At 37.7% G+C, this 17,121-nt stretch overlaps 2 protein-coding genes across 3 annotated transcripts in view; one reads left to right on the top strand and one right to left on the bottom strand.

Moving 5' to 3' along the window:
* Nucleotides 1-4,544, top strand: part of pde2a (phosphodiesterase 2A) — a 114,993-nt gene extending 110,449 nt beyond the window's left edge. For both annotated transcript variants that reach the window (XM_081370626.1, XM_081370627.1), the window contains one exon: nucleotides 1,487-4,544. In XM_081370626.1, the coding sequence (XP_081226752.1) occupies nucleotides 1,487-1,721 (235 nt within the window). In that variant the 3' untranslated portion in view covers nucleotides 1,722-4,544. The remainder of the gene's footprint in view (nucleotides 1-1,486) is intronic.
* Nucleotides 4,545-13,302: 8,758 nt separating this feature from the next.
* LOC308693352 (uncharacterized protein) lies at nucleotides 13,303-15,770 on the bottom strand. Its single transcript, XM_081370204.1, has 6 exons — nucleotides 15,550-15,770; nucleotides 15,363-15,449; nucleotides 15,190-15,231; nucleotides 14,797-14,921; nucleotides 14,232-14,321; nucleotides 13,303-13,818 (listed from the first exon to the last, which is right to left on the bottom strand). Exons 1-6 carry the CDS (start codon nucleotides 15,710-15,712, stop codon nucleotides 13,714-13,716), a joined length of 612 nt encoding a protein of 203 aa, XP_081226330.1. The 5' UTR covers nucleotides 15,713-15,770; the 3' UTR covers nucleotides 13,303-13,713.
* Nucleotides 15,771-17,121: the final 1,351 nt, after the last annotated feature.

Here is a 17,121-nt window from a genome sequence, read left to right as displayed (position 1 = left end):
GAAAAAAGGTTCAAAAGTAACAGAATTTATTTAATATGTATTGGTATGAAAAATGCATAAAAATACTATTTTCAATATTTATATGACATATATTTTAAAAATCACGTTTGCCATAAATCTAAACAAGTTGTGTTCAAAATTTGAGCTTGTCATCTAAAAAATATGATCTTTCAGTGAGATGTTGTTCGGCTGCAGTACCAAACGCTTCCACTAGAGGAAACTCGTCTCATTCATTTCTCATTTTTGACCGCAAGGAGCACAAGTGTGACTATTGTTTTCAGGATCATTTAACCTTTTCGAATCATGTCTTTTTTTGTGTGTGTGTATTCACACAGCAAGTGCCAAAACCTTTGCCAAGTTTCACACCATTCTGATGAAGTAAAAAAAAAAAAAAAACATAAAAAAAAAAAAAAAAATAAAGACTACCAGAGGGTTAACGAGAGTTAATGAAAGTTAAAAGCGTTAATGAACTGTTTATATTCTAAAGCATCAGAAGTTCAATTCTTCTGGCAGCCAGTAAAAACGTAATCAATCACGTGATCAATATGGAGAAATTGGATTGATTATATAAAACCAATTTACCCAGACTTTTCTTAAAACATAAATGATATGAAAGGTACTATTTTTAAGAACTACAAGTAGCTTGTACTTGTACACAGTTGCTGTCAAAATGAGGAAAATACAGTACATCTTGAGTACTTGATTTGTATTGACATGTATTTTTTTTTATTATTGTAAAGAAGCAAATAAATCCCGTTAAATTTATGGTAAAAAACTGGCAGCTGTGGTTGCCAGAAATCTAACGTACAAAATACGGTAGCACCATTTTAGGTTTTACACACTTAACCTAAATTTACAGTAAAAAAAAATTGTATTTCATTATCTGATATAATGTTAATTTAGCGACCTATTGAAGTCACATGATCAATTAAAGCTCATCACAAGCTGCTTTTTCATAAGAAAGTTAATAGTAATATATAGAAGCTGCACAGTGTCATTCACACAAACACTAAACACCATCATGGTAAATCACATGAAATTTAAAAAATGCAGTAAACATTAATTTAACAACATTAAATTTAACATAAAACCCTAATATACATTACAACTGATTAGAAAAAAACAAAAAAAAAACTATGAAGAAACTGTTATTTCTACAAAAAATACATCAAATGTGAAGTGTCACGCAGGGAATTGTGGGAATGTCAATTTACGTTTTTTCACAATGACGTTCTTTTTCACTTCCAAAAACTGGTATTTAAATTTAAACAGTATTTTACTGTAAAATTACATTAAATGTACGGTTAGATCTGTCACAGTTATTCACCGTATACAGTACGGAAACTCTATGTTAACCAATTAACAGTTTTTCACTGTAGCATTTTTACTGTTAAGATCACAAACTTTTTTTACACTGTATGTATTTTTCCTCTGAAATGAAAAAAAAAGTACATGAGAAGTTAACATCTCGGATGATTTGTCCCAGGCTCCTGCAGGAACTCTTCCCACGCTCGGCCGAGCTTTACGAGCGTGTGGCCGCCAACCGCGAGCAATGGGCCAAAGTCTCCAACAAGTTCACCATCCGCGGGCTCCCGAGCAACAACTCGCTGGACTTTCTGGACGAGGAGTTCGAGCTTCTGCAGTCGCAGGGCGCCTTCGGGGACGAGTCGCATCGCATGAACGGATGCCTGGACGACGACTGCGACAAACTCCACCAGTGACATCACAGGTCAAAGGTCATCCACGGAGTTACGTCTCGACAGTTACGAGGAAAGGTTCGTCGTCACGCGACGGATGGCGTTGCACGGTCAGCGGAGCGTCGAACGTTTGGACAGAAAAATAGTGCGAATTTGCCTAAAAAAAGTTACATTCTCAGTGGCCCCGAACTTATTTTGATTGATTGAATACTTAGATGCTTAAAAACATGTCCAAACCGAAGTGAAACATTGTGTCAGCTGAGAGTTCTAAAGTGTCAGCTGAGAGTTCTAATGAGAACAGTTACAGTGTTACAATGTTACATTTTTTAGAACTTATTGTTTCAAAGCAGCTTCACAGTAACAAACAGGAAATAACAGAATCACTAATGCAAACTTCATCAAATATGAGACAAATTAGCTCTAACAAGACCGAAAAGTCAACAAGTTTTCCCACTGTTTACACGTACCAGGAGAAGCTGAAGGAAAACTAAGCCACACGGAAATTGATTTTTTGCTTTAAACTGATTTCGTCTCTCAGGCGTCAGATTTCTCCATTCCTGAAATCCCAAATCCTCTGAAATGTGAGGCGAACGGAGAGCGACGGGACTGAAACACACGGATCTGCTGGGATCGGCCTTCTGAAACTCTGTACATACACTCGTGTGTTTTAAAGGGCTACACGGCCCTCACACTTTTCTTTCTCAGGATGGCAGAATGTGTGCGTCAAATGGATCTTGCCTTACAAATGTTTGCGTTGCCTTCCTGAGGGACTGTAAACCAGATGTATAAAAATATTCAGCCTGTCTGTGTACAGTTCTGAAGCTACATGGATATATGGGAATATCTGTTCGCAGTGTGTAAATGTGTGTTTGCACAGGTGTGACTGTACGTGCATTTGCCAAAATCTGCTAAGGAACGGAAAATGAAGAGGGTGATGATGTCTGTTTTATGAAAAATGTGACTTTGCTTGAACTACTTTCTCTCTCGTGGGTCGCCGATATTAACCTGCAACGGAGTGTGAATTTCACAAAAACTCCACCATATGTCACCCTAAATCAGAATAAATGATATTTTGCATTAGAGAAATCACAGACAGCAACATAGTGTGGATTCCACGCGTACCCGATGTGAGCCGGATCTGGGCCGAAACTATGTTGTTGTCTGGGATGAAGCCTGTTTTTAGGACCAATCATCCTGTTTTTAATGATTATAGTTTTAGTAACAATAATAACCCTTGTGTGTGTATGTATGTTTATATATATGGGTATGGAAGCTTGTTTTCGCCACAGAATAAAACATTTAAAAAGATAATTGCGACTTTCAATCTCAGAATTGCGTGCTATAAAGTCAGAAAGTCAGAATTGCATTATAAAGTCAGTATTGCGTGATATAAAGTCGCAATTGCGTTATAAAGTCAGTATTGCGTGATATAAAGTCGCAATTGCGTTATAAAGTCATAATTGAGTGATATAAAGTCAGATTTGCGGGATATAAACTTTTCTCGCAATTGCGACTTCATATCACACAATTCTGACTTTATAACACTCGCAATTGCGAGTATATGTCGTTTTGACATTTTTTCTCAGAATTGTAAGATATAAACTCGCAATTGCGTGATATAAATTCTGAGGGAAAAAGGCTGACTTTTTTTCTCAGAATTGCGAGTTTATATCTCACAATTCTGACTGTAAAACACGCAATTGCGACTTTATATCATGCAATTCTGACTTTATAACCCCCAATTGTGTGTTATAAAGTCAGAATTGCGTAATATGAAGAAGCAATTGCGAGAGAAAAATCGGAATTTCGAGTTCTGATAAAATTACTTTATAATAACATGCAATTGCGACTTTATATCACGCAATTCAGACTTCTGCGTGTTATAATGTCAGAATTTTGTGAGAAAAAGTCGCAATTACCTTTTTTGTTTTTCATTCTGTGTCGGAAACAAGCTTCCATAATATGGGTCTTAAATGTTTAATTGTTATAAAATTAATGCCATAGTGCAAAAATATGAATGGTCTTGAAAACATCTTCATGCAAAACTTTAGTTTTTATCTTGATTTTAGATGAAATATGTCCGTTCTGGGGAAATTGTACTGATGTTTGACAGTAAAATGACTGCGAGTCTGACTCTTTAACCCGAAACACGAGAGTAAAACTACTGTTTCAGAGAGCCAGAGATCCTTCACACACCTTCTGCTTCAACATTACACTAGTCTGAGAGCAAAAACTGGACATTTGTGTTTTAGATATTTATGATAAACCGTCAGTCTGCTATTAAAGTTACAGGTGAACGTTCAATGTAAGGAAATGTTATGGATTTCTGGCTTTTGAACATTTAATTTTTCTAATGATTTCTGCTGTATTTCAAAGGAAAAAAATACATATGTTTTAAAAAAACATGCTGGCAGTCAATTTTAAATAATTTAAACGTTTTCTTATAGAGTTTCTTATTTCTCCATTGTATTTTAAGTTGATCATTATTATTACAGATATGATGCTATTGTTTTCTTGTGCAATAAGTGGTTTTTGCGTCGCCTCGTGTACATAACATCCGTTTCTACAGGATTACTTTTTACACACACTTTGATTCTATTTTCTGGTATTTGTACACGTTTGTACTGTAGGTGACGGTAAATAACATTGTTTTTCTTTTGTTTGGAATAAAAACCTTCTCTCGTGTCATTCATCCACGGCTCTTCTGATGGTTTTGATTAATGAACTCGGGTTCCCTTCATCAGATTAATATTTGAAAAATAGAATTAGTTCTTATTTTCTGATGAAAGACATATTTTTATGCTTTACAATAAAGTTAAGTTTGTTAGTTAACATGAACTGCAAATTATCAATACGTCTACAGCATTTATTCATTTCAACATTTTCTAATTCAACTTTATGGAAATGAATGTTATTTAATGGCAGTGAGCCAACATGAACGAACACTGAACAGTTGTATTTGTATTAACTAAAGATTAATAAACACGGTCAGAAATGAATTGCTCATTCATTTTATCCCTTAAAACTCATCTTCATCACCAAAAAAACGGTGATCCTTGAAAAAAATATCTTCATGCCTTAAAATATCTTAAATGTAACTCGACACCCTCGCCTCATTTAGTATGTGCGGTTCTATGAATATGCAAATGAGCCCCGCCTCCACTCACTCACTCAGCTCAGAGATCCACTGGTTGACGATCACACGTTGATCTAATTGGTTACAAGGTTGTTTTGTGACGTCAGAAACACCAGCGATTTCAAAGCGTGTTTTTGAGACTGTCTTTGGTTCACTGCAGTTTTAAGGAGGAAATACTCAGCAATGCTGTCGACTTATGAATTTACACATGCTTTGTTTTAAAGTCAAGTCAAGTCACCTTCATTTATATAGCGCTTTAATAATATTGTTTCAAAGCAGTTTTACAGTGATAATAGGAAATTAATGTAGGAAATTATTTAGGCTTTACAGCAGCTCTAGAATAAAGTTAAAGTTATTGTCCAGGTAAAGTTAGTTTTGATTGATTCACTTCTGTCGCAACGATCATTAGTTATTAACTTAGTGGCCGCTAACACGACACCGTTCTAACAGAAAACCCTTAATGCGCTTTGGCCGTTCATTTGCACAAAACAGTGTTTGGCGGCTCGAGAACGCAAACCATGAAATAGGTTCCAAGGTACAAGCCTTGAAATAAAAATTGTTTTTATCTCTGTACAAATTTCAAAAACGCAAACCTGTGAAACCGCAGATGGCGTGCACATGCGTATTATGTGTTTAGTCTATAGGTAAGCGCGTTAGAATATATGCGCAGGCGAGTAGTCCTTCTTTACAAATCAACCCTCAACAAACTACTTGTCTGGCCTTAAAAATGTATAATACAGAATTTTTTATCGCTGTTCCATATAGCCACATGAAACAATAATTATCCCGACAACGCTTTATCTGTAGAGAGGTAAAGGGAGGGGAAGGAGGCCTTCACAGGGAGAGACTAGTTGGCACTTCAGGACTGGTCTATTTTCGCGTCCAGGCGCTGGTCATTCATCAGATCTGGATACGGCCTGGATCCGGCGGACTACGGGAAAACCTCGGGATAAACAGAGAGACTAATATTAGCGTAGATGCCATTCTTCTTATGATGTAACGAGTACATCAGGATTTTTGGGAAGTGTTCCCGGTTCCGGCTGACCTAATCTATGCAGCCTAACATAGAATTATAGAAGTCTATAATGTATTATGTGAAAGCTAGGTCAAAGAGATGTGTCTTTAGTCTAGTTTAGAACTGACAGAGTGTGTCTGCTTCCCGGACAATGGTAGGAAAACTGTTCCAGAGTTTTGGTGCTAAATAGGAGAAGGATCTACCGCCAGCAGTCGATTTAGATATTCTAGGTATTATCAACTGTAGTTTTGAGATCGCAATAGATGTGAAGGACTATACGGCGTATGTATTATGACTATACTACAGTATATGTAGTTTGTTTATTAAGAGTACAGGGCAACCACCCAGTAGAGCATTACAATAATCTAGCCTTGAGGTCATGAGCGCATGAACTAATTGTTCCTCATTCGTCATTGAGAGCATATGACGTAATTTAGATATATTTTTAAGATGGAAAGCTCATAGTCTCTGACAAAAAGATTTATTGTATCTAATGCCTGGTACACACTGTATGATTTTTGGTTGTTCCAGACAGAAGAAGAGCATCGTGAAACAATCGTGGCAAAAACTAAAAAACTTCTTTCCTCAAGCTTCATTTGCAAAGTTGGCATGCCAAGTTCACCTCTTTTCTCTAGCCATCGGACGAAACAGCCTGAGACAAAAAGGCATCAGAGGTTGTTTCATTCCGATGCCTAATTGTATGAGACTTTACACCGGAGGCATGACGCCTTATCCTCATATGAGTGAGGTCAGAGGATGTCCTAAAATGTTCACCGTAGTTCCAGTGAAGGTGCAGCAGTTGCGACTCTCTGCAGCTGATCTCAGGTCAGATCTATTCTGTGTTAGGAGCTTTGGGTTCACTGACCCACAAACCAGCTCCGCACACTCTGACCACACCTCGCAAACACACACTCACACACACACACACACACACACACACACGCACGCACGCACGCATGCACGCACACACACACACTCTCTATCTCTCACACACACAAACACACACACACAGGCACTCACTCACACACGCACAAACACACTCACACAATCACATTCACATACACTCATCCACACAAACACACACAAACACTCACTCTCACACACTCTCACTTATACACACACTCTCACACAGGCACTCACTCACACATGTGCAAACACACACACACACACACACACACACACACACTCTCACACAGGCACTCACTCACACATGTGCAAACACACACACACACACACACACACACACACACACACTCTCACACAGGCACTCACTCACACATGTACAAACACACACACACACACACGCACACACACACCACACACACACACACACACTCTCTCTCTCTCACACACACACATACACACACACACACACACAGTCTCTCACACACTCTCTCTCTCTCACACACACACACACACACACACACACACACACTCTCTCTCAGTTCACTGACCCACAAACTTCCTGACAGAACTTATAAAGCGTTCATTTTTCATTTTTGTTTGGCATTGAATTCCATTAAAGGATACCAGAGATGTTTGTTAAAATGACATAGCATCTCATTATTGCGACATAATTGAGTGTAAATCATAATGTGTCAGTAATGCTCCACCGTAAGTGTCCGATCGATCGGCTTGATCATCTGCATTTTCAGAATCGACTCGGCTCGAACTGATATGGTAAAACTGTTTTCTTCATTATTCACTCATTTCTATATAGATCATCTGTCGGCACTGAAGTTGTCATGGCGTGATCAAGTCAGATTATGTCAGTGTGTTTGGGCCGTGTGAATTAGCCTTTATTGAACTCAGAATTGTGGGATATAAAGAGACAGCCCTAGTGTGGTCTAAATGTAGTTTCTCATTATGTTGAATATGTCATAACATTGTAATTTATCAACACAAAATACTTGAAGTTATTTTATAATCATCTAAAGTTTGCACACATGTGCCTATATTCTAGTGATGGGAAACCGAGGCTTTCTGAAGCATTTGAGGCTTTCATCAAATTGCGCTGAAAAAAGGTTCATTACTCGAAGCTTTTAACACAATGCGCATTAGTGACATCTGGTGGTCACACTTGTTTTCTCCACTATATATAACAAATCACCACAGAGCAGAAAAGCACGTGACCAAACAAAGCTTCGGGAGTCGGTGACATACAAGTGTGGATCAATACAGTTCTGGCTAATCTCATCTAAATTAATCTCTGCCAATGAGACACAACTCGTGTCATGTGTAGCCTGGTCAACGCATTCACATATGATGTTACAGGGAAGTGTAGTGTTAAATGGTTTAAATAATGCCTCTTCGATAATCATTTCCCTTTTCTGCATCAGATGAGGAGCAGCTGTCCCGACCTTCCGATCCTGCATGACGCTCGAAGCTTCAGACGTCATCAATCACGTGGTGTTGTCATTTCCACACAAGCATCGGTACAGTGTGTGATACAATAGTGCTTTGAAAACTGCGTCGGAGCATCGGAGCCCCGGCATCAACCGTCCCATCACTACTATATTCTGTTCTCTTCATCATCAGAGGAAAGTGTGAGAGACCAGAGGATCCAGAGAGCCATGAGTGTGTGCAGAAAAGTGCTCAGTGCTTTTCCTTCTCATGGAAAAGAAAGGAGAACGAGCAGCCGCTCAAGAGGAGCTCAAGCTGCCAAAGCACAGGTTGATCACAGAATCTCCACCAGTTCAGGGTCTCGCCATGCAATGAAAGCACGAGTGCTAGAGCAGGAGAAGGCCATTGCTGAAGTTCATCAGCTGATAATAAACAAGGCACTTGCTCCTCATGGCAGGACATTGATGTCCTGGAGTCTGTTTGCAAGGCTCTAACTCTAACTCCACTTGCTGACTTCACTGATGGCCTTTCTGCTGAAGAACATGTGAGTGTGTCGTTCCTGAAACCTGAACTGCAGCTCTTCAATGAGGAGGTCTTGAAAGCAGAAGCTGAAGACTCAGAGCTCACCAAGACCATCAAGGCTACTGTCATCAGCTCTCTGAATGAGGAATATGACCATGCTGCCACTGATGACCTTCTGAACATACAGTAGCATCCCTTGTTGATCCTCGTTTCAAGACGCGCTCCATCAAAGATGACGAGGTTGAGGCCGTGAAACCCAGAGCCGTGGCTCAGATGCTGGATGAATGTCAGAGCACATCACAAGCTCCTCCTGCATTCCCATCATGCACTGCACTGGAGGAGGCGAAGGAGATGATGCTGCGACACCAGCCAAACTGCAGAAGAAGACACTGGCAGCTTTTTCATCGAGTCCTACACTCAGTGTGTGTCTACATCTGATCTTACTTCTCAGTTCTGAAGGTGCGTTCCACTCGACAGGGTCCCTACGCAGTGTTCACTGCTCCCTACTCCCTGAACACGGTATATCAGCTGAAGTGGACTTCGCTGACAATAATCGCTCATTTGGAATAACCTGCAACGTCATCAATGAAAGGCAACGATTATGATATAACTTAAATAAATATTGTAATTTACTTTACTTTCAAATTTAAAATCATATAATAGGCCTATATATATATACAAAACACAGTATGTATCTAATAAATAATAATCAAAACATTGTATTAGTCTATTAGTTTATTACATAGACTACTTTAATTGACTAAACATAAGCTGTAACTGTCATTCAATATGAAAATAATCTTTGATTTGGTTATCTATAAATGTGCTCTTAATATGGTCTTAATAATTGTCGAGGTCTCAGAGACCTTCTTCACGTTTAACAGCAACTCTGTTAAACAGCAATTCTTCAAACTCTGAGGCTTTACCTGCACGACTGCACTGAAGAAACGCGTGTTGCCCAGATTACTGAGAGCCCTGACAGACACGACACCAGCGCTTCATGTGGAGCTGATTTCAGGCTTTTGGGATGTTCTCCTGTTTTTATGTCTTTCTTTCAACCTTTCCGCTTCTCTTTCGCTTTGTCCACCGTCTCTTCAGGATTCTCCACGATTCTCTCTTTCTTCCTCACTTCTTATTCTCTGATAGTTATCATTGCAATATGTTACAAGACAATGTTTTTATTTTCAAACATTAGGTCATAGATCCTAAATAATGTGCCTTAATATTGTTATGATAAAGTCACTAACAAAAACATTTCAATTCAGACTCTCTCAGGGGAATCTTGTCCCGACTGTCATCTGAAGTTGATAGAGTATACGGTATAATATAAAGGGATAATAATGTCTAATAAAAAAATGTTTGGTTCATAATTAACAAAAAAGGTATTTTCAACATAATATTAGTAGGTTACAAATATTACTTAAAACAAGTTAATGATAAAAAAACAATGAATTAATTAATAGAATTATCATTATTCTGAATTATTTGTAATTAATGAGGGAACATCTTATCACCAACTTTCTCAAAACTGTTCCAATGGAATAAATCTCACAAATGTTGATGTTGAGAGTAAATGATGAAATGCTGAGATGAGATTTAGTGTCTTCTAGGAGTGTGTCGATACACTGATCTAACGAGACGAGACGAGACCATATTTTAACACTATTTTTTAAGAAATCTTCAATGACAAAATATATGACTGTCTTTTATTCGACTGAAAGTCACAGAAAGCAAAACAATGCAGGGACATTAAGTAATGTTTTAACTACTAATCATCTTGTAATGAATGTCACTTCAGTTCTACTTTCTGAGTATGAATTATCATATGCAGTAAAAGACAGAATAATATAATGCAAGCGTGTAAAAGCTCAAACTCGACTCCGTCTGATGTCTGACAGCTTTTCACCTCCAGGAGAAATATGGTCTGGTTTTAATATGGCGAGATCTGGATTATGTTCTTCGGTCCTCTTCAGTCCATGTTCTTGTTGCACACAAAATAACAAATTCACTTGTTTACATAGTTCTATATTTATAATTGAATTCATTCAAGAAAACTAAATGCTGTGATAACTACACAATGATTTATATATTCTGTAACGCATCAGTGTAATCTTAATCATTGTCATCTTCTTCAACAGCAGAGCCAGAGGGTTTACTATGGCGATCTGAAACCTCAACAGAGCAACTTCTACGAGTTAACATCTCCACAAGCTCTGTTACATGTGTCTGCTCAGTCACAATCTTCAGGGTGAATCTGACTGAGTTCCCCAAGTCTGCAGCATCAACTGGAGTAATCTCCATTTTCCTTAAGAAGAAGAGAGCAAGGTCAATCATAACGTCTGTGAGAATTAAATAGCAGGGGTGCTCAATCCTGTTCCCGGAGATCTACCTTCCATCAAAGTTTAACTTCAGTTATCTATAACTATCTAATTAAGATCTTAAGGAACACTTGATAATTAAAAAACGGATGTGTTGGACCAGTACTGGAACTGAATTCTGCAGGATCACCAGGAACAGGAGTGAGCACCCGTGAGACAAGGTGAAGTGGGATTAATATTGTGTTTATAGTAAACAAACAGCCTATCTGTGTGAAGGCATATGAGTTTGTGTATGTTTTAAAACTCTGTTGATCTCTGTGCGATGCCATTTCATGAGCCAGCATAAAGCAAAGATGAACAGCAATAGGAGCAACAGCAACACCACAAACATGATAAAAATATCAGAGTTCAGCCACCGTGACAGAGAATCTCCTGATTCCATCCCTACAGCAAAGACTAAAATCGATTAGAAATGGAATAGGCTAACACAAACTCATGAACATATCTTGCTGCTGATATTTAAATCTGGTAAGTGAAACTTAGAAAATATAGGCTACAGGTAACATTAATTTGAACTATAACTATAAACGCTAGTTACATTTGAAATTGTTGAAACGGTTTGATATAGCGCTGCTAGCAAGTTTGTTTAATGCCACTTCTTTTGAAAGAACAATAGTTCTAGTGCACTGAAACAAACAACAACAACAAAAAGATTGTGTATGTATTAGGCTATAGCCTACCTGATTAGTCTGTTCGTTTGTGCTGTTTGATTCTTCTGATCACCTCAGTTAACGTGCTCAGTCATTGCTAGGATGGAGACAGTAAAAATATAGAAACATTTGTGGCTATAATAACATTATTTTAATTAAAACTTAAAGTGAGAATACCAGCTTGATGTTATTAGTTATATTTACGTTTTGTTATTATTTAATTGCAACAATTAACGGTTAAAACAGTTCAACACTTCAGAACATTACAGGAAGGGGGCGCTAAACCCCAGGATAAAACTCTCATGCAGCTTTAGGACTTTCTATCAGGTGTTTGCAAAATGCTGGGGCCACACCAAAAGATATTTAAAATCTTATATGATTTTTTAAATGTGAGAGACCACAGACATGAGGGCAAATAATGCTAGATTTAACAGTTTTGCTCCTAGTGTGGTGTGTGCCGCGATGTGAAGAACACACATGAACAGATTTTCAACCTGAGATCCGATTGTGAAAACGGGAAATCTCTCAAAATCTCTCGAGACTTCAGAATAAATATTGCGGACGATAGGCAGGAAGAAATTGCTATGGTAGTGTTTGCTTTTAACAGAACATTGCCACAAATCGACAAGCTGATCCTCCATCTCTGGTGTCTGTATCTGTAGTGGCAAACAATTTTACATCACTGAATAAGAGACAAACAGGTCTTTAAAATTGTCTTTAACAATTATTTATTCCCTTGCAAGGAAAGGTCAACAGTCATAACAAAGTGCCTGCAGAGTGTGACAACGAGTGGGGGGTGTCCTTCATTCTTGTTCCTCCCCTAAGGTTGTTTTCCCTATGCTACATCAAGATACATCTTAGCCATAACTAACATATTGTTTAGATTTGTCTGTCTTATTTAATCATATTACACCCTTGAATGGAGACTCTCTGTCTCGGTCATACATTCAGTCACATTAACTTTTGTTCAGTCATATACAAGGACATACACATACAAATATTCATAAGGTTATGTATCAACACTACATTCATCTGATTATCATCATATTTCTAAGATTCTATGAATATAAGAAAATGCAAACATATAAAACATATTAAGTTTCTTCCACAATATCCATTTTACTCTGTGCTGTGCCATGACTGCGTTTGTGCTTCCTTCTTCTGTCAGCTCGCGTTCTGATTGGTATCATTTCGTTCCACCTGACAGTCAAAAAGAGTGGCCTAGGTGCGCGTTTGTCCTCGGGGTTCCCCCCATCAGAAATCGTAAATATTCAACAACGACGTTTGTCCGAGCAGGTTCGGTCACTCTTAACACACCTCACACCACAGAAATCTGATAAAATAATCTGAAGAACCATCAAGATAATCGGGACTTAGCCTAATTTAGGATTGTCGGACGGGGAGAAATCGGCCCACATATATTGGTGCGGCCCCAGCAAGCAGTAAGCCTAGTTTAAATTTACCTTAAGGAAATACCTCTTTTATAAAGATAGCCTAACTCTTTTGCCAGCCTTGGGGCAGAAGCAGGAGAGGAGAAAAATACAATAAACCAAGCCATCATAAGAAATTAAATGAATTTATTGAATAACTTTAGTCATAGACAAAGATCTACCTGATTCCATTTGCTAAAAAACAAATTCATCAACTTCTGATGACAATAGAGTTATTATTAGAAGCTACAGAGAAGAGTTTCGCCTTGCACAAATTAATAAAGCATTAAACATTATACATTCAAGGATAGCAAAATTCAGCAAGAAACAATATAAAAAGTTCAATGTAAGTAAAAATTCATAATATAAACTGAATGTAGAAAATATTATTTAAAAAAAAGTTAATTAAAAAAAAGATAGATCAAGTATAACATGCGTATTTGCTCTCTAAGCTGAACTTTTACACATGGAACTGCTCCATACATACATTAAATTCAAAAGGCTTATTCTAGCGGAAAAGCGATTCAGCTCTCAGGCCTTCTTTAGTGAAGAAGTGAGTTCCTCACTACTCTCTCACACACAAATCCTTCTCTATGATCCGTATCAACATCAGAGGCCATGATGCCACACTCATGATCGTCATCATCCTGAGGCACAACCAGAATACAGTCAGAAATATATTTTTATGGAAATGTGTCAAAATTATGTTCACAGAATGTAAATTTAAACACATATAATTCATATTAAAATACTTAATAATTGTATTGATTTTAACAAATAAAAGTCCCAAAAAAACAAAAACAAACTGTAAGCCCAGAAATTCTTTGGAATTAATTTTCTCATATTTTCTACACATATTTTTTTCTTCACCCACAAACATAAACTGTAGAGCCTGTTTTCGTCTTGTCATTCATCATATACAGTAAACCATTTGTTTTGCTCTGAAATTGTACAACCATCCAACAGCATCAAAAGCTTTTCAACTCTCTAATTGACTGTTCAGAAAAATCTTTCACAAATATCTTAAAGGTTTAAAATAAAAAAAATGCAAGTGCATTACCCCAAACGAAGAAGCACTGTCTCCAGATCCGTCTAATGAGGCTTTTGACACCAGAAATTGCTTTCCATTGGTTCTAGACATCAACCAGACCTGCCCATGTACACAGACAACATTCAAGAACATGTGTACAACAAATTTCACTTTTAATTCATTTAAATTTAGTAATATAGTATAATTTAAGCCACTCTCAGACCCTCTCAGCTGTATTAACCATATAATGAATAATAACCAATTTATAAGGTAAAATTATGGATTCAGTAAATGAACCAGTCAAATGTGCAACCCAGTCTCAGAATAAGACATCATCTTCATAAGCTCTGTATTACCGTTTTAATTCTGTTTACTCTCATGTACAGTAATGTTCACTTTATTATTTCATGTTGGATTTTTTTTTTAAACATTTATTACATTTTGTCAGTTACAGGCATTGTTAAATATTGTGTTTTTATTCCACTACTGCTACTGGTATTGTTTGTTAATGCATTGTTTTCCATTCTGTTTTTGCATCAGTTTCTAGTGTACTTATGCAGAAAAAGAGAGAGAAGTGGATGAATAGTTGCTGCACCTTGTTATGCACCGATAACATGGCAAGGCTAGCATTCCTCTTAGAGCAGAAGCTCTCAGCAGCGTAGCAGTCACTGTTGTCACTCCAGAACAAATAAAACACATTGTCATAGAGAAGCCACACTTCTGAAAGATAAAAAAGAACATTCAGTATGAAGTATCTTGCATAGTTGACAGAAACTGATTTTAACAGTTCAGTTTTCAGTTGTAGCTCATAAGATGATCAACAACACAACCAAAATTAAGAACAATCAAATGTGTGAACATTAGACACATAAATGTAACATATCAGATATCTGACAATGAAGTATGTGTGAAACAGTTTATCCTTCAGATGTTTCACACATGCATGCTGAAAATTAGTGCTCATCAGTTAATAAAAATTGAAACTAACCTTTTTGTCTTTTTATTGGTTGTGTTTCTTTATTGCGAGAGTCTAAGGGGTGGAAAAGCATGTTATTCTTAAATATTTTGTCAAACTACATTTAAACCATTACTGTCACAAAACTTCATTTTTTTCTTGATTAGTACCTCAATAAATTTCCAATGTTGTGCCATGAAACTTACAATTTAGGCCCACAATAGTAAGGATGATGGTTGAGATAATTATGTTAACAGCAAACAGTAAAAACACATACTTCCTTTCAGAAAACGCTGTTAAACAGAGATTAATAGTGATTAATACAGAAACACTGATTGTAAACTTCATGAACATTTTGCTTGAATTCCATCCACCCATCCTCTGCTGTCTTACCTGAGAACGGTGTTGTACAATTAATAGTTCCCTGGTCTGCAGGTGGGTACTGAAGAGATTGATAAATGTCTTCTGTTTTAACAGCATCATTTTCTCCCTGTCCCTCACCCTCACCCTCTTCATATTCATTTATACACACTGAAAAATGCTGCTGCAGCTCCATTAGTCTCAAACACTTAAGTAATGACACATACACACAGTAACAAGAATCATATATCACACCCTCTGAGACTGAAAAACTAGTCGTGATGCTAAATACTGACTAACGTTACGTGCAAACCTATATGTCTCTGTGCTGCTGGTTTTCTTTTCTCTTCTGCACTTCCTTTTCAGACCACAGTCAGACCACATGGATTTATTGCAGCAGTGCAGTTTATGTCTCAGACTAGACTAGAAAAAGGAAGCAGCGGGAAGAATTATAACTATAACTTTTTTAGTATTAATGTTATTTTTGCACATTATGCAAAATGTCAAATAAAGCAGAAGGGAAAGCAAAAAGCAATCTTGCTTACTTGTATTTACTTAGTGTGCAGAAGACCTCAGTTCACACATCACTGTGCTGTTGATTTCACTGTGCTTTTGGAGAGAAAAAGTGTACACCTCTTTGTCTTCGAGCATGGTAATTTGCATATTGGGTGTTGATGCAGAAACTTCTGGTAATACAAATATGTTGCATTGGTATCAACATATAATATACACGATAATTTAGATCATCAAAATACAAATTTGTAGATACCAATGGTTGCATTAACTGGTGGTTCTATCATCAAGCATAAAATGGTAATACAAAATGCAAAAGCTAATAATGGACAGTAATAATCATAAACGCAATGTTCTGGAGATATAATTGTGCCTTCATAGAAGGTTTTCCACATGTAGGTTCAGGAGGAGCCTAAACATTCAGTCCTGTCAATCATCAATATTAGTGTACTACATAAACAGCAGACCCCACGTCATCCCATTGACAAATTCTTCCGGCAGCCCTCCTCCTCCCCTTCTCCTCCAGTAAAATATCTCTATCCTCTTATGTGCAATTCCATCATAGGGGGATATTAACTCGGAGCTCAAGCCGAGCCTCGGGTTCAAGCCTCCTACAAGGACAGCAACCCAAGTTAGTTTACTATTAACCTTTAAGGCAAAAAAATGTATGGATGCAGCCCTCTCTCCCCTGAGACGGATGGGAGTATGCATCCTGAATTACCTTGACAATTGGTTGCTATTCGCCCAATCGAAGGAGGAACTATGCGCGCACAGACCTCTGCTCTTCAGCCACTTGGAAAGTCTGGGGTTCAGGATCAACCTAAGCAAAAACTCTCTGTCCCCCAGCCAACGCATCTTGTTCCTGGGGGCAGTATTCAATTCGTCCCAAATATTTGGGGATTTCATCGGAACGTTCACTGAAAATTCAGAGACTAGCTGACTAACCTCCCCCTGAAAATGTTTCAGATGCTACTGGGCCTAATGGCAGCAGCCTACTCAGTAGACCTGTTATACATGCAGCCATCAACACTGGTTGAAGGCGCTGCGTCCCAACTCGAGCATGGGTGAGGGCCGCCTCATTTTCAGGGTCAC

Source organism: Scardinius erythrophthalmus (genome assembly GCF_964197995.2).
Source record: "Scardinius erythrophthalmus genome assembly, chromosome: 7".
Taxonomy (NCBI): Eukaryota; Metazoa; Chordata; class Actinopteri; order Cypriniformes; family Leuciscidae; genus Scardinius; species Scardinius erythrophthalmus.
This window is presented reverse-complemented; position numbering and strand designations above follow the sequence as displayed.